The 18,868-nt window shown below is 46.3% G+C and overlaps 1 protein-coding gene across 4 annotated transcripts in view; it reads right to left on the bottom strand.

Moving 5' to 3' along the window:
• RASGRP2 (RAS guanyl releasing protein 2) overlaps positions 1–18,868 on the bottom strand; it is a 261,441-nt gene that overhangs the window by 123,298 nt on the left and 119,275 nt on the right. For all 4 annotated transcript variants that reach the window (XM_068259466.1, XM_068259465.1, XM_068259468.1 and 1 more), the window contains 2 exons: positions 15,251–15,301; positions 12,720–12,851 (listed from right to left, as the gene is read on the bottom strand). In XM_068259466.1, the coding sequence (XP_068115567.1) occupies positions 12,720–12,851; positions 15,251–15,301 (183 nt within the window). The remainder of the gene's footprint in view (positions 1–12,719; positions 12,852–15,250; positions 15,302–18,868) is intronic.

Raw genomic sequence — 18,868 nt, 5'->3', positions numbered from 1 at the left:
GTGTGTGAAGAGCCTTATGACCACATAAGCACGGTGGTGTAGTGGTTAGTGCTCTTGCCTTGCAGTGCTGTGTCCCCGGTTTGAATCCCAGCCAGGCCACTATCTGCATGAAGTTTGTATGTTATCTGTGTGTCTGTATCGGTTTCCTCCAGACACTTCGGTTTCCTCCCACATCCCAAAAACATACAGATAAGTTAATTGGCTTCCCTCTACACTACAATACATACACTACACAATATAAATATATGACTATGGTAGGGATTAGATTGTGAGCCCCTCTGAGGGCCAGTTAAGTGGCAAGACAATATACTCTGTACAGTGCTGTGGAAGATGTATGCTCTATATAAATACTACATAATAATAATAATGATCACACTTGTTGTATGACTTTTGTAAGATGCGCCCCCAGACTGTGAGGTCTCCAAGGGGAGGCAATGGGAGGGTTGTGAACATTAATGTTTTGCTGGTGGGGCCCAATGATTTGTAGTTATTCCCCTGGTCTGAACTTATTACAATGGGAGCTGGAACAACTCCTTCACTGGATGACAGGACAGCTGTACGCAGAGTGGTTTCAGTTCAGTTTGCAGAGGTTTAGTTTCCATTCACTATCCTTAAAGCACACCAGACCCGAGGCAAAGCTACCCAAGGTAAGCAAGAGGCATGTTCACACAGGATCCACATATCTCTGTGTATTGTCCATTCCAACCCTCCTTCCCTCTATCCCCTGTAATCACTCCTCGAAAAATGTAACTTTTGGCAAAAGTCAAAGCTTTAGACAGGAAGGGGCAGAGTTGCTGCGTCATTCCCTTCTATTACCCTCCCCTTCCTTTCTCTCTTCTGTTTTATTCACTCCCATTAAAAGGAGTGAATGGAAGGCTGATAGGAGAGATCAGCTCCAGGACAAGGTCCTCCGGCACCCAAGGCTGAGACACCAAAGTGCACCCCTCCATCCCTCCCACCCCAACCGTCACACACTGATTGCTATTAGACTAAGGGGAGCCCCAGGCCCCCAACACCTTAATTTCTAATTATCTTGCTTGCAGTGACTGCCATGTATCCTCTTTTCTTATTTCTCTTTGCTTCAAACACAATAAGGGAATGATAGCTGAGTGAGTTTTGCGCCCCCTCCTACACTGCGCCCTGAGGCTGGAGCCTCTCTTGCCTTTGCCTCGGCCCAGCCCTGGGAGGGATTAGGATTCCCAAAACCAGAAGCAATCAGGAATGATGACTTTCAATTATATACCTTGTGCTGATCCTTAATCCTTCCTGAGCATAATAATGAAATGTGGAGCTGCGAAGCAGTGAGACGAATGACCAGAGAGAGAGTAAGCGTGTCTGTACAGAGTGTGTGTGTGTGTGTGTGTGTGTGTGTTGTGTGTGTGTACGTGTGTGTGTGTGGTGTGTGTGTGTATGTGTGTGTGTGTGTACGTGTGTGTGTGTGTGTGTGTGTGTGTGTGTGTGTGTGTGTGTGTGTGTGTGTGTGTGTGTGTGTGTGTGTGTGTGTGTGTGTGTGTGTGTGTGTGCGCACACAAGTGTTTGTGGAGCATGTGTATGCATGAGTCAGAATTCTGGGGTAGAGGAAGGGTGGTACACACTAAGTTTGTAGAAATAATTAGGCAGCTGTCATCTCAGATGGCAGATAGCAGATCATTGGCATTCATAAGTCAAAATAACCTGGGCAATAAAATGGTTAATACTTTTGGAATCAGTGACCCAGCATAAGCATGCAGCACAGCTGCTCCGACTCCCCTGGCTGGATGACTCAAAAGCCCACAAAGCCAAAAGATCATCATGGCAGCCAGGCGGGCAGCATTTCACACAACTGAGATGAATCACTTGAGATTCAGAGATAGAACTCCCCACTGACAACTCTCTCATTTAAAAGCCGTGCACTGCAAATGAAGCAAATAGCTACAAAGATTACAATTTCTTGATCTCCAATGGACCTACGCCCAAGAATTTAATTTAATTTTGCCTTATCATTGAAAGGCAGAAGAATGTGTCGTTAGACTTGTTACCCAGCTTGTATTCTGTCCTTTTCTGAATAAAAATCTAAAAACATCTGACTGTGCACCTGGTCATGTGATTATATCTATAAAGATCATCATAGCTAACAGTAGAGGGAGAGGTAGCAGGTGACTCTACCCATCCTCTGCTTCTCTACTGTTCTCTAAGCCCCCGTTTACACTTGGTACGCGTTTTTTTTTTCTCCATAGCAGTGCATTGTGAAAAAGATTTCAGTTAAACGCGTTAAGTGGGAAAGATGTCATAGGAAAACATGGGCATTACTTTGAAAATCAATTGTCCTTTCAGTTATAACTGAGAGCAACTGATTAAGTGTAAATGGAGCCTAACAGAAGCTTTTTTTTTACCAGTAAATCTTTATTGAACAAGCTGAACACCTAGCAAAGATGGCACCCTTGGATTTAGATTAGAATAATACCTAGATTAAACACGTACTTTCCACCTTTTGGAGCAAAAAGGGACACTAAGTTTTCGCACGTGTCTGTCAACCCCTCTCATACAGTTCCCTGGTGGTTCCCCTCTCCCTCTCCAATATAGATTCCATGATGCCTAGTGCTGTCCCCCTTCCATTAAAAATATAGCTTCCTGACAGTGTTTAGTGGCCCCAGCTTTACTGATGGTGTTTCCTGGTGCCCCCCAATCCAGTATACGTACAGAGTATATGTACAGAGTATATGCACAGAGTGCTTCTCTCACCTCCTCCACCGGGCTCCAAAGATGAGTGGTGAGAGGATGCTCTCACCACCTACCTCTCGCTTTAGTGCCTGGCATCTTAATCTCCTCACATGCCATGTAATCTACAACATAGGAGGAGATGTCAGGAAATAAAGCGAGGACAAACATCGTTGGAGCCCAAGAGTGAGAGAAGCACTACCCCTTTGCCTACCACTGGGATCATACCTCCCAACCCGGGGCAGTCCCAAGCAAATAGAGGTGTAGGGAGCAGGGGAGGACTGGGACCATTTGGCCTGGGGGGAAAACACAACCTAGAGGCCCGGTCACGAAATCCCCAGCCCAAATACATTTGCACGCAATAAAGATATGTTTCGATGGTAGTTTAAAGCAACAATACATTTTGCATTTACGTTAAGAAAGCATGCATCCATCTTGCCTCCTGTCAGCATTTCAGGCTGGGGGTGTAATTGTGTGGGGGACATTTTCTTGTTGCACTTTGGGCCTTTGAGGGTACTATCTGCATTAGGTTTGTAGGTTTTCCCTTTGTCTATGTGGGTTTCCTCTGGGCACTTTAGTTTCCTCCCACATTAAAAAAATACAGATAAGTTAAAAGGCTTACCCCTAAATTGGCTCTAGACTACAATAGACATATGACTATGGTAGGGATTAGCTTGTGAGCTCCTTTGAGGACAGTCAGTGACATGACTATATACTCTACAATGCTGCAGATGTCAGTGCTATATAATATACTATTAATATGGTAGGACATAAGACTATGGTAGGATTAGAGTGTGAGCTCCTCTGAGGACAGTCAGTGACATGACTATGTACTCTGCAATGTGCTGCAGAATATGTCAGTGCTATATAAATACATAATAATAATAATCTGGTAGGACATTAGACTATGCCTATGGTAGGATTAGATTGTGAGCTCCTCTGCGGACAATCAGTAACATGACTATGTACTCTGTAGAACGCTGCAAAAGACGTTTTATAAATACTAAAAAATCTCCCTCGAGGTATTCCCTGGTTTTCTTATGGTCCCTTGATCTCCATATAACTTTCCCTAATGATCTTGTGGTCCCCTCTCCCCTTTACAGTAAGCCCTGGTTTGGTTGTTTAGTGGTCCCCTATCCTCATTTAGCTCCCCTAGTGGTCACCCTCCCACTCTTCTCCTGTATAAACAGAGTAGTGGTGCAGCGGTGGTGCTTGACAGTCTTACCTCCTCCAGCAATGTGTCCGTCCTCCACAGCTAGTGGCTGTCTGCTCTCTGTCTATCTCCATCTCCTGCACATTGTGTGTAATCAGGCGATGTTCAGGATAACCAAGTCGTAGTGAGCAGGTGGCCGCTACAGAGGACAGACATCTAGCTGGATGAGCTGAGACTGCTGTGCTGCTGCTCTGCATACAGGGGAGCACAGTAGTATAGCAGTGAGTGTCTCCTCCTCTGCTCAGTGCAGTGTTGGGTGCAGCCAGAGTCCCCTCAGTCATGGGCCTAATGCAGCCACCACCAGCCACACCCCCTAAGTCATTGGTGCCCAGTGTCCCTAAATGAAGCAGGTGCTCCCAGCTTCATAATGCCTAGTACACACAATGCTATTTTCCGTCAGATTGATGGGTCAAATCAATAATTTCCGGCATGTCTGATCTGTTCCTGATCAAGAATGGGATCGATTTTCAGATCAGTACTACAAAAAAAAAAAAAATAACCCAAAAAAACGATCCCGTTCTCGATAGGGAGCAGATCATACATGCCGGACATTATCAATTCGACCCGTGGATCTGATGGAATATAGCATTGTGTGTACCAGCCTTAAAGCTACACTGCCTGTCCCCTCCCTTCAGTATTTCACAATACCCCTATCTAACGGCAGTGACAGTACAGGGAATTGGTCACATAGGTTTCTTCAGTGCAGAAGCTTGACCGTGGGAAAGCATGTCCATACTGGGCATGTGCAAATGAGGCCCACACATGCCCAGGAGAACTAAGGCACTTGTGCATGGCTCTTTTCATTCATGTAAAAGCACTCCATTTGACTGGGCATGTGTGGATGTTACTTGCGCATGCGGAGTACAGATACAGCTCCCAGCATACCTCTCCCACTCCATAGAGGCACTACAGCTCCCATCATGCTCCTCCCCTTCCAAAGCGGCACCACAGCTCCCAGCAACCCTCTCCTCCTCCATATAGAATTATATAGCCCCCAGGGCTCCCCAGGCTTTTTTAAATGTGAATAATGTTCCCCTGGTGCCCCTGTAGAGTATTTACAGTGGCGCACACTCACCTGTCCAGCCAGCGGGCTCCCTCCATCTGTGTGCTTCATCCTCACAGGCACCTCATCTCCATGACCTGGTGACATGTACACACCTATGTGCTGCTGGGTCACTGAGATAAGGTGCCTGTGAGGATGGAGACGCTGTGAATACTCTGCAGAGGCTCCGGGGATCCACTATTCAATTTGGGGAGACCAAGGGGGGCCCAGCAACCAGCTGTGGGGCCCTGGGTAACAACCCAACAATATATGGAGTAGGGTTATGCTGGGACCTGTGGTGCCTCTAGGGAAGGCAAGGAGCATGACGGGAGCCGTGGTGCCTATAGGGAGGAGCTTGCTGGGGGCTGTGGTAACTCTTTTGAGGGTAAGAGACCTGCTGGGAACAGTAGTGCCTCTATAGGGGGAAGACTTAATGGGGCTATGGTGCCTCCATGGGGGGGGGGGTATGCTGGTAGCTTTAGTGCCTCTATAAGGGAGGGGGATACTTCCTGGGAGACTTGGTGCCTCTATTGAGGGAAAGGGACATGCTGGGACTTGTGGTACCTCTATGGAGGGGAGGGACATGCTGGGAACAGTAGTGCCTCTATGGGGGGAACCTGCTGGGAGCTATGGTACCTCTCTAGAGGGGGATGGGAAAAACGGGCTACCTAATGCTGTGGAGTGGGGGAGGGGGGGTCAGAAACTTACAGGCATGCAGAGTCACAGCAGCAGAAGAAATTCCCAGCCATGCAGATCTGATTCTCTCCCAGTGCAGTGTGGTGTCTCTCTTCTCTGGGGCCCTGGCTGCTTCTCCCCATGAAGGCACATCACACAGCAGCCTGGCAAGTGTGTCAGTCTCAGCGTGGTCTCCACAGGCCGGGGGGCGGAGCCTACACACATACACACAGTGCACCACGCAGTCTGTTAGTTCACAATGAGAGAGAGGATGCCGGGAGAAGCAGGAGCTTTCAGCCAATGCCCTGCTCCCTGGCCCTACTGAGTAAGCCTATCAGAACAGCAGTGGGCTGCTGGGGGCGGAGCTGAATCAAGTGGCTGCGGAGCTGCTCTAAACTTTTTTTACCACCGCACCGGCCCTGATCGATTGAGGTGGCGGCGGCCCGGGGGGAGAATGCCACCCATCCCCCCGGGCCAGTCCGCCCCTGGTTGGGAGGTATGTAAACAGGTCTTTAAAAAGGAATAAAATTGTCACCATCCATATTTCTCTAATTTCAGATTTCCTTGAAAGTTATCTTGCACAATTCTACGCACCATAAAGTAAGCATATGATGGGTTTATACTTTCTCAGAGGTTGCCTTCAGTGAAAACTACACAACAATATCTAACTGTTCTGAGATATGCCCAGGAAAATGATATGCAAATTACCACTGTTACCAGGCCCGGATTTACCTCACAGGAGCCTATAGGATCAAATGTCCTGGCACCCTAGACTTCACCCTCCATGAACCTACAAACCCCCACCAAAATGCACCGCTACTGTGTTGGCTGTCCTAGCTGTCACTTCTCTATTCTTTGCTTGCCCGTTATAGGTAGATGCAGGCAGAGCCGGGACAAGGTCCTCCAGCACCAAAGGCTGAGACACCAAAGTGCGCCCCTCCATCCCTGCCACCCCAGCCGTCACACACTGATTGCTATTAGACTAAGAGGCTCCCCAGGGCCCCCAGCACCTTAATCTCTAGTTATCTGGCTGCAGTGACTGTCATGTATCCCCTTTTCTTTTTTCTTTTTGCTTCAAACACAATTAGGAATGACAGCTGAATGAATTCTGCGCCCCCTTTTACACTGCGCCCTGAGGCTGGAGCCTCTCCAGCCTATGCCTCGGCCCGGCCCTGGATGCAGGTTCCTCTTAGTGTTAGGTAGCCAGGAGAACCCTCAATATTAAGTCAATATTAAGTAGCTAGAGGTGCCCCCAAGTATTAGGTAGCTAGAAGAATCTCAGTACTCCTGTCTGAAGGGAGATCTCATCAGTGAAATGCTGAGAACAGGGTGAGTAACCTCACATTTACACTCTCATCAGGACTCTGTATAGGAAAGGAGAGAGGGAGGCGCTCGGGTAGGGGAGTGAGCCACGTTTCCATCATCAGGCACCTGTAGGCACGTGCCTACACTGCCTTATGGTAAATCCGACCCTGACTGTTACTAACCGTGTTTAGGCGAGTACAGTACACATGCACAATTGCTGTCACCTGAAGGAGTCCGGACTCGATTCCTCAGCAGACAGCTTAAAGGCCAAGGGCTGTACAGACACCTTACCAAGGGCGTAACTACAGGGGAGCAGCTCCTGCGACTGCATGGGGGCCCAGAGGTGTGGGGAGGCCCCAACTACTAACCTTCCCTCCCTCTAATACTCAAGATCAGGTGTTTTGTGGCTACACTTGTTATATGATCCTTGTAATATGGGCCCCCAGGATGTGAGGGTCACCAAAGGGAGGCAAGGGAAGGGAGTGAACATTAAGGGGGCCCCATGAAAGTTTCACTGGGGGACCCCATGATTTTGCTGGGGGACCCCATAATTTGTAGTTACACTCCTGCACCTCACTCTGCTATAGCAAAGTGTCTGTTTCTATGGAGAACGGAGAAGGGATGACAGTGTGGAGCAGCTTCCAACGGGCAAGGTGAGGATCAATGCGATCAGGCATCACTGTCGCTAAAGGTCAGCCATGCTTCTTCATTCCTAAAGAGGAACTCCAGTGAAAATAACGTAATGAACAAAAGTGCTTGATTTTTACAATAATGATGATAATGATAATGATGATTAGTCAGTGTATGCCCATTGTAAAATCTTTCCTCTCGCTGATTTACATTCTAACATTTATCACATGTTGACATTTGTACTGCTGGCAGGTGATGTCAGTGAAAGTAGCTTCTGCTTGCTTTTTTGGCAGTTGGAAACAGCGGTTATTTCCCACAATGCAACGAGGCTCCCACAGTGTGATGTATGGTCATGACATCACACTATGGGAGGGGTTTTACCACAATATCAGCCATACAGAGCCCCCTGATGATCTGTTTGTGAAAAGGTAAAGATTTCTCATGGGAAAGGAGATATCAGCTACTGATTGGGATGAAGTTCAATCCTTGGTCACGGTTTCTCTTTAAGCTAAGACAGTCCTTAAAGAAAACCTGAACTGAAAATTAAAAGTCAAAATAAACATACGCAAGTCATACTTACCTCCCATGTAGTCTACTCCTCAGTGTCTTTCTCCTGTCCTGCGTCCTGTTTGTTCACTGTGATCAAGGGGATTTTCCGTCCTCCATTTTGAAAATGGCCATTACCCCACAACAGCTTTCTGGTCAGCACACAGTTAAACTGTAACATCGCCCACTTGAGCCATAGGGAAACGTGGACATTACCTGGTACATCAGTTTTCCTCTCAGCTATAACTGACAGCAACTGATATTTTACTGACAGCAACTGATATATTTCAGATCTGACAAAATGTTGTCAGAACTGGGAGGGATAATTGTCAGAAGAAAATGGCGAGCTTCTGAGAGGAATTGATAGGAAGGTAACTATGCAATGTTCATTTGAAGTTACCTCATGTGTTTATTTTAAGTATTTTTACTCAGTACAGGTTCTCTTTAACACCTGCCTTAGCCAAGTTTAATGTAGCACAAGTACCTAGCTTCATTAAGTAGTTCCTCACTGCCGGAGATTTTTGATCCTTTCACCTTATAAATTTTCCTATTGGTCTTTTTTTATACAATAGATATTTTCACTATCCAATAAAGATGCTCAGTTCCATTTTTCTTTATTATATGTGTACTTATTATTTATACTGAAATATTTCACTGTAGGTATCCTCAGATTGTGTAATATTTCATGCTGGATCATCCACAAGGCAAACCTAGGCAGTTGCCTAGGGCCTGGTGAGAGTCTAGGGGCCTGGTAGGCGCTAGCTCCCACCAAATCTTACTAAAAAAAAAACAGATGACCATCAGTGGTGGGCAAAAACTGCTATCTTGCCTAGGGCTCCATTTCATCTTAAAGGGGAACTTCAAGAGAACCTGAACTGAAAATAAAAAGTCAAAATAACTATACACAGGTCATACTTACTTCCTGTGTAGTCTACTGCTCAATCTCTTTCTCTGCTCCTGCATCCTGTTTGTCCACTGTGATCAATGGAATTCTCCATCCTCCATTTTGAAATTGGCCATTACCCCATAACAGCTTCCTGATCAGCACACTGGTAAACTGTAATATCACCCACTTGAACCATAGGGAAACATGGACATTACCTTGCACATTCAGTTGTAACTGACAGCTGCTGATATATAACTGACAGCAACCAGTATATTTCAGTTCTGACAAAATATTGTCAGAACTGGAAGGGATCACTCTAAGAAGAAAATGGTGAGCTTCTGAGAGGACCTGACGGTGAGGTTAGTATGTAATATTCATTTGCAGCTACTTCATGTGTTTATTTTAAAAAATTTTACTCACTTCAGGTTCCCTTTAAGCCTAAACAAACATACTGTCATTAAATTACATTAGTTATGATAATTAGAATAGATAGGTAATATATTCTCTTACCCACCCTGTTTTAAAAAAACAGGCAAATGTTTGTGATTTCATGGGGGCAGACATCTTTTTCATGGGGGCAGCAATCTTTTTGTTTGAAAGGAGGTGACAGGGAGCATGAGACACAGTTCCAACTGTCCTGTGTCCTGATCACCCTTGCCAGCTGCGCGCGCTAGGCTTCAAATCTCAGATTCAAAATGAAAAAAAAATGCGCCAAAACAGCAGAAGGAGAACAACATCATCAGAAATCCCATCATGCTTTGCACAGCATCAGGAGAAAAATGCCCGGGAAGTTTTCTTCTGTGCAGATAAAAATGAGACTTGGGTAAGAAAAAAAAAAGTTCTGATGCTGTGAAACTGTTAAAGAAACACCAAGCCTTTTCAGTGCTGCTGAGTAGATTTTTAGTCCGGAGGTTCACTTTAATCCGTTTCTGATTTCATCATAGGCTCTCTTTCCATTACCTAAGCTTGCTTTTGGGGTGACTGGAAGGTCTAGTATCCTGTTCTATAGCGATATATACTGTAGCAATGATGAGCTACAAGGCAGCGGCAATTTTTGTAATCAGCTAACATTATTACCATTTAATAAGCCATCAGTAATGGTACTGAGAAGTGTGGCAGCAAAAAAAAGGCTAATGATATTCTATAATGATATGAGATGATTACATTTACTATACTGAAGGAACATAGGTTAAATAAATAATGATGAATAGTATGCTGAAACATATTTGGGCAGGCACATAAAACGTTTTAAATTGCAAAAGAGAAGTGTCCTGTTAACTGTACATCATACACACATCTCTTGGCTAGACTTTGGTGTTATCTCAGGAAAAATAAGTGTAACCCAACATCTTATGGTTCCATTGCAACAAGTCAGAAGCCAGTTTAGACCCCATATTTGTATGATATACAGTTGATGGTACATTATTTTTTGCTTAACTAATTCACCATTAAAACTGTTCTCTTAAAGTGTAGCCGAGGAGAAAATAAACTGATGAGATAAACAATTATATTTATCCTCCTTCCCCTAAAAATGATCTTTTTTTTAACTATGCCAGGGTTTTGTTTTACATTTAAACACTTACAAAGTAGATTGTACATAGTAGGATAGAACAAAGTAGGATGTTTTACTGTCTTTAACCGCTACCGGATCACGCTGATTGAAATCTATGCTCTGTTTGGCACCTGTTATCTCTGCCCGGGTGTCTATTTCAATCATACGTGGCGCATGCTACCGCAGATTGCACCGCTCTCTCGCCGCTACAGTATGTCTCGCCGTTGGTAGATGGTAGAGTTCCCTGAGCCGGCCAGGAGCCGATTTCATTAATTCCTTACCCTGTGATCACTGTGAGCCAATCCCAATGAAATCGGCTCCTGACTGGCTCAGGGAGCTCTGCCGTCACAGTGATGGCAAGGCATTTTTCAGGCATCCACCCATGCTAAGGCACTCCAAGCCAATTCACTCTTATCTTGAGACACTGTTTAATTGACCTGAGGAAGTGGGTAGATGGCCACGAAACATGTTGTCCAGAGTTTCTGATTACATTATTTTTGTATCTTACATCAGTCCTTGCCCTTTAAACATTTTAATCATTTTACACAACCTTTGGGTTGCCTTTCTCCATGTATTATACATCCAATCCACCATGGGGGGGGGGTTAGTTTGTAAATTGCTTGTTTTTTTTCCCCATCTACTATTCCTTTTTAGGAGTGTGACCTAACTACACCAAAGTAGGTCTTGGTGGTCGTCAACACCATCTTCAAGCGAAAATCCATGGTTACTGTTCTGCAACCATTTTTTGTAAGTGCCCTATTTGTTTTCTTTCCTTTTTGCCTCTACTACGTACTACACCATAAAGGGCTCATTAAATAAAAAAACAATGCACTCCCCCTCCCTGCGCAAACTTTTTTAACTCTAAATCCCATATGCAGGATGGCTGAATCATAAAGCATGGTGTCTGCCGCCTGAACAATACCAGCCTGTAGTTCCTGACAGGGGTGCTGCTAGGCCAGGCAAACCAAGTGGTGGCTTTGGGGCCTCACCCACAGCAGGGGCCTCCTATGCTGTTCTGCCTGTGACTTATATGGCTTCTGCTGCCTCCCCATCACTCACACATACCTAAGATCAGCGACAATGGGAACAGAGGGAAGAGCTGCGCAGCAAACTTCAGATGCGGAAGTGAGGTCATTGCTCACTTCCTGCATTTGAATTGTGCCACACGCTTACTATGCGCTGCTCTCCTCTTTTCGGTTCGCTGTCGATCTGCGGGTGGCTGAGTGTTGGAGAATGGGGGGCCGGAAGGATGTTACGTACCCCCACTGACACCAATGCCCTGTATGGGGTGGGGGGGAGGCACCTTTGGCTACCTATACCGGGGGGATACTGTGGGACACTTTGGCTCCCCACATGGAGGTGGGCTACCTATATTTAGGGGACCACCCATACTGGAGATGACTACCTTCCTACACAGGAGGACCACCTATTGGGAGCACTTATGGCTTCCTATTATAATGGGAAAAGGGGCCTCTAACTTGGAGGGAGGGGGGCACAAATTATGTGCTGCTTGGAGCACATAAACCTTAGCAGCACCCATGGTTCTTGAAGGGGAAAGGGCTGGGGGGAGGGGGTCTGTGAAAGAGGAAGCCAGAACGGATTTCAACACATTCAAGTGACTTTAATTTGGTGTTAAAGAGTAGGTGGAGGTAACGGTAAACAGGGGCTTTGAACAAACTTTGGAAACCCCTTTTTCAAAAGGGATCTTCGTGATATCCATCTTTTCCCATGAGAATGAGCATAGAAATACATTAGTACCCATTACACTTAAATACACTAGCTATTTTTTTTTTTTAAAGTATATAAAGTAAGTAAAAAAATGTAACACAAACACAATAACTGTATTACATTTATCTAAGCAGTAGCAAAAAAGACACCTGTGTTTCTAAAGAAAGATGGCCAAAGGCAATAGAGATTCCAATACGCCGTATTGCAGCATCTAAGGGCTCTAATGCAAAGCACAAATTAATTTTCTTATCAGCACCGCTATCATTAAATTGGCAATTGCATCAGCCAGAAAAGAAGTGTGTTAGACCCAGGCCAAGCAATGTTTACTAGCATCAGGTGGGTGGTTGTTTTTTTTTTCTTTCTTTGTTTAACTTGAATCTTGCAGAACCTTTTACAGATAGGAACCCCCTGCATGATGTTAGAGCTGTGAACCTGTGTGACTTACACGCTTTCAATGTCTATCAGGCTGCTTTCCCTACGATTTCCTTTGTTCTCCAGCGCCCTCTTCAGGTCTCTGATTTGTTCTCCCAGTTCAGGATTCAGATCAAACTCAGCTGGGTATTCAGCTATCCAGAACCTGCAGAAGCAAAGTTACACATGACTGTGTGACTGGGATAGCTACTGTAGACAGGAAAAGAATAATATCTGATGCACACAAAAAAAAATCTGTTGCTGTTTTTCTAAGGATTTTTTTTCCACTAGTTGTGTTTCGATCCAAAAATCAGATCACACAGGCTTTCCTGATGCCTGGTAAATCGCATGGGCACACTAATTACAACTGTAATCGGGGTGACCTTTCTCGATTGTGGCTATTGTGTGCGTTGCAGTTTTTACCAAAGCTCGATCGCACTGCCTCCTGCAGTTTTTGTGCGATTGCGCATAGGTATACCCAATAGGAGCACACAAAAATTGTGGTACTGAGCCATTTCCCTATGTGACATTAGCCCCATTCCCTTACTCCTGAAAATCACAATTGTGCCGCACATAATAGTCGTACAAAAATTACAATGAAATACACAGGAAATAATATTTTTAAAGTCCTATAAGTTGCGATCAGAATCGCAATGTTCGGACGGCAAACGTGATTAGCAATAGAAAAGGGCTCTAAGGGCCTTTTCATACAGGGGGCTTGATTCACTAAACCGTGACAAGACAAATATCACACCTTATCAAAGATATCACACGTTATCAAAAGTTATCACACGTTATCAAAGTTATCACACATTATCAAAAGTTATCACACGTTATCAAAGTTAACACTCATTATCCGAGTAGCATAGCGAGCGCTACAAACGTATGCCTGCTAATTAGCAATGGCAATCATCCTGACCTGAGCCCCTGCGGGTTCGTATCGCTCGCTATGCTACTCTGATAAGGCGTGTTAACTTTGATAATGTGTGATAACTGTTGATAACATGTGAGAACTGTTGATAACGTGTGATAACTTTGATAATATGTGAGAACTGTTGATAACGTGTTATAACCTTTGATAACGTGTGATACCTTTGATAAGGTGTGATATTTGTCTTATCACGGTTTAGTGAATCAAGCCCATTAGTGTAATCATATGTTTAAATGGGAGCTCATCCGTGGCCGTCTACCACCACACAGGTTGACGTACCTTTTCACACAAGGGGCTTGATTCATTAAGACAAATAGCATGCCTTATCAAAGTTAGCACACTTTATCAAAGTTAACACGCCTTATCAGAGTAGCATAGCGAGCGCTACGAACCCGCAGGGGCACAGGGCAGGACGAGTGGAGCTCTCGTCATTGCCAGTTAGCAGGCATAAGTTCGCTATGTTACTCTGATAAGGTGTGTTAACTTTGATAAGGCATGCTATTTGTCTTAGTGAATCAAGCCCAATGTAAGTTGTATTGCAACTTTGGGGATACGCCTTCGGGGATCCTTGGAAGCCTTCGTGCACACTAGCATCCTCGAGAGCTTCTGAAGACGCGCCACTCCGTACTGCACATGCATGAGCGAGCATTTGTGTATGTGCAGTGCTTCCAAAGTCTTCCAAGGGCTGCCAGAGGAGGCAAATTTGAAACAGGAACAGCGCTGGAATGAGGTGAATGTAAGAGGAGCAAGAAGTCTCTATAGGATCCAGAGCCTTCCCTCTCCCCAGGCAAGTATCTAACTTTTTTTCTTTATTTCACTACAGATTTGTTTAAATGTGGAGGCCCCATAAGAATATCATTGTATCCCGTTGCGATATTGTCCAATGCGCCACAACGGACTAAGGCCCATATGCAATTCACTTTTTCTCCAAGGTGATATGTCTACACTTTGTCATAAAATGCCTTTTAAGCCACCAGCAAACAAACAAATAGTCAAAATACATTTAATAGTACTTATTCACCTACTTTTAGGTATGTTTTCAATCATAAAATGCTTAAATGTTATTTTAACCACTTCTCTACCACAGGGTTTTTCACCTAAAAACCACAGCAATTTTCACATTTAAGGGAGGCAAGGGTTAATGGGCTTAATGGGGGTATAATTTATTTAAAAAAAACCTCACTGATGCTGATCAGTCACTAATGCTGTGTTAGTTATCTGAGATCCTCTCAAGAGTGATCTCAGTAACTGTAACAGCATAGTGACTGATACAATGTTTACACACATTCTGCATGAATAAGCACTGTCATTGGCTTTGTGAACACATGTTCACATCAGCCAATCACAGACCAGCGGGTGCCCGACGCGTATGCCCGTCCGCATGCACGCGGACGCGATCGCGCACAGCAGGAAAATAAACAGGAGTTGCCTATCTACGCCCCTGTGACTCAGGTGAATTTTAAAGGGGCGTAGATAAGCGTGGCAGAGGTTGTTAAGTGGTTAAAGAGAATATGAAAATTATCTCCAAGAAGATAACTCAGGAGAAAAGGTGAATTGAATGTGGACCTAAGTGTAAAAGCCCTTAATAATGCTTGAATCCGATCATTATGATAGTGAAGTGAAAGAAGAAATACCTTACAAGATGGCAAATCCTCTCCCGTTCAGCGTTATCACCGGCTTCTGAAGTGCAGAGTGGTTAAGAAAGTACAAACACTACAACCTCTTTAAGGTATATATTACGTGAAAACAAAAGTTATGCTTACACAAATGTTATAAATATTATTATGGATTTTATGTACTTATGTAGCACTGACATTACATACAGGGCCAGTTCTAGACTTTCTGCTGCTTGAGGCAAACTTGTAAAAATGCAACCTCCCCCCCCCCCCCCCCCCCAATTTGTAATTATCACACAGCTCCTGACAATCTACTCTGCTTCATTTAATGTTCTCACAAGACATACTGCAGCTCAATAAAATAGCACACTGGCTGGCTGTGAGTCTGTGACAAACAAACTGCTCACCCTCAGCCACTCCATTCCTCCTCAGTCAGCACAGCAGTGCCACCTCCTCCCTTCTGCTGAGCAAGTCAAATGAAACACTGCTGCTCTCCTGCCTCCTCCCTCCTCACTCACTGTCAGACTTCTCACACAGCACAACAAGCTGCTTTTCCCCAATGATGACCTCTTCACCTCACTCTCCTCTCACTTCTCCTCCTACTCTGACTGCATGTTGTTATGGCTCATTCACACTTATGTGATTAGCGAGCGATTCCCGCTAATCGCTAAAGCGCTAGCACTTTCTAAAGAATTAGTTCTAAAGAACTAGAGCTTTGTTATCCTATGGCAGTGTTCTCACTGCTGTGCTTGGCGCCGATCGCGGGCATTTTGCGATTAGTGCCAATCCCAAACATGTTATCTGCAGCATTTTCTGTGCGATTCTGGAGCGATCACGGTACAGTGCTTATAAAGCGCTGACCGCGATCATTCTGGAATCACGGAAGTGTCCAGTAATTTTTACCATGGTACTCACGGTAAAATCACTCGTGTAAAACAAGCGCAAAGCGCTCCCGTTTTGCCTTTTTAGATGTGAACAGGGCCTTAGTGTAAACACTGTATAAACATCCTGCCCCTGTAATTTTTTTTCTTGATCATTACATTGTCCAGTCCCCTTTAGAATAAAAACTTTATTTTGGTGCCTGCTTTGGCCTGGTGCACAGAAGTGCTGCCCCACAGATGTGCCCTGGTGATTCTCACTGATCCATGGGGGCATAGAAGGAGCATGATGACTGTACTTGTGATGGGGGCACATAGTGATTGCACGTGCTATAGGTGAAATATGGTGTTTGTACTTGTGATGGGGGCACATAGTGATTGCACGTGCTATAGGTGAAATATAATGTTTGTACTTGTGATGGGGGCACATAGTGATTGCACGTGCTATAGGTGAAATATAATGTTTGTACTTGTGATGGGGGCACATAGTGATTGCACGCGCTATAGGTGAAATATAATGTTTGTACTTGTGATGGGGGCACATAGTGATTGCACGCGCTATAGGTGAAATATGGTGTTTGTACTTGTGATGGGGGCACATAGTGATTGCACCTGCTATAGATGAAATATGATTAGGTAGGTGCCCCCCCCAGTATAGTTTAGATTAGGTAGGTGCCCCCCGAGTATAGTTTAGATTAGGTAGGTGCCCCCCCTCCCCCCCCCCCCCAGTATAGGTTAGATAGGTAGGTGCTACCCCATAATGGAGAAGGGAGCCGCAGCCGCGGGGAGGGCAGCCCGACCTCTCCCTCTCTTCCCCTCCCCAGGCCGTCCTCCATGCTCCCCCCTCAGATGCAGAGTGAGCGCGCAGCAGCGAAGCGCTGGAAATAGAGAAATAGACACAACTCACCAATCGCCGCTGATCTCCTCTCTGCATACACGCTGATACACATGCTGCTTCCTGTTTAGCCGGCATGTATGCAGAGAGGAGATCAGCGGCGATTGGAACGCAGCGAGGTGAGTTGTGTCTGTTTCTCTATTTCCAGCGCTTCGCTGCTGCGCGCTCACTCTGCATCTGAGGGGGGAGCATGGAGGGCGGCCCGGGGAGGGGAAGAGAGGGAGAGGTCGGCCTGCCGCTGCGGCTTCCCCCTCCATTACAGCGCCCCACTCCCAACAGCACTCAGTGCGCCGGCACGGGCCGCACGGCCTTAAAAACGGGCATGTCTGGCCCACATCCTGAATGTGGTGGTGCAGAAATTCCTGCAGCTCAGCTGGTGCCTCAGCGTCCCTGGAAACCCTGCAGGAGGAGCTGAACCTGCCACGGCACCGGCTGATGATCGACGTTCCAACACACTGGAACTCCACCCTGGCGATGTTGGAGCATCTGGTTGAACAGAGGTAGGCTGTCAGCCAGTACCTGGCCAATGCCACCACTGTGGCCGCCACCATGTCCAGGACCAGCACTACCAACCTCCTGCCCCTCATCCCCAGTGCTGACTGGGTCACATGCAGAAGGTGTGCTTGGTGCTGGCTCCCTTCCTGGAGGCCACCAACATGGTCACCCGGGACCGTGTGTTGATGTGTGAGTGGGTGCCCCTGGTTTGCATGCTAGACAGTGCCCTTTTTGGTCCGCTGGAAGAAGCAGCCATCATCACCCAGCAGAAGCAGCAGCCAGCTCAGAGCCGGACCATCGACCAGGCACCTCAAGCACCGGATTATGGCCCCATTCGGTGTCTAAAGGGCCCCCTCTGAGCCCCTCAGCATGTATTCCCATTCCCAGGCGGTCGCTGCCGCGCTGTGTGTGGCTAATTGGCCCCATTACCAGCAATGATGTGCACAATAATGTTCCTGCCCGGCTGTGCCCGCTCCGCTCTACCGCGCGCCGCTACAGAAGAAACACTGAGGCTGGCTGGCTGGCTGAGCATCGCCATGGCAAACAGATGCTTTCCAGTCCAGTCCTCAGTGATAGCGAATCAGCATGCTCCGGCGCCCCCCTGTGCGGCGCTCGTCATCACATCAGCTACTGCTGACGTCATTGGTCCTTACCCTCCCCGCCTCGTTTGGTCAGTTAGTGCTCAGCCGCTCAGGAGAGCGCATAACGCAGTTCACAGTGTGTGTGTTATAGTATTGGAGGCAGGAAGCAGCCATTTATCAATCAAACCAATCAAACTTTGATGTAGAACATGATATGATCATCCTCTATAATAATAGGCAACTGTCCCTGCGTCTCAGTGTAGCTGGGTCTGTGCTTTTTGCCACTGCACATGTGCGCAGCACGGACAAAACCTCACACAGGGAGGACGAGAAGGACGCAGCCAGGCGGGCGTGCGAGCAGGCGGCCGGGTGTGCGTCGGGGTGCGCGGGCGTGCCGTGGGGTGCGCGTGCGGCGGTTGCGCTGAAGTGAGCAATTGTGTGTGTTGCAGTTTTCATTTTCAGAAACGTAAGTCTGTCCACAGACTGGGTGGACAGACGAGAGCGCTTCTTGGTGACCACACCCCCAGCCGCACTGAAGCACCTCTCTAACAGCACACTGGAAGGCACAAACACTAGTTCGCACGACAGTCGGCGGACCCAGTCTCTGTCACTGGCTGGGGCCCCCAAACCACCATGCGATACCTAGAGGGAAATGTGGGCGAGCCCTGGCTCTCTCACTTCCAGGCTGTTGTGCGAACCAGTGTTTGTGATTTTAAATTTCTGTTTTGCAGCTTCCAGGATGAGGTTGACAGGTGAGTGGTTAGGGATGGGACTGTGTGGGAGATGC

Source organism: Hyperolius riggenbachi, chromosome 11 (genome assembly GCF_040937935.1).
Source record: "Hyperolius riggenbachi isolate aHypRig1 chromosome 11, aHypRig1.pri, whole genome shotgun sequence".
In the NCBI taxonomy this organism is placed as follows: domain Eukaryota; kingdom Metazoa; phylum Chordata; class Amphibia; order Anura; family Hyperoliidae; genus Hyperolius; species Hyperolius riggenbachi.
Note: the sequence above shows the minus strand (reverse complement) of the source record. Positions and strands in the feature narration are given on the sequence as shown.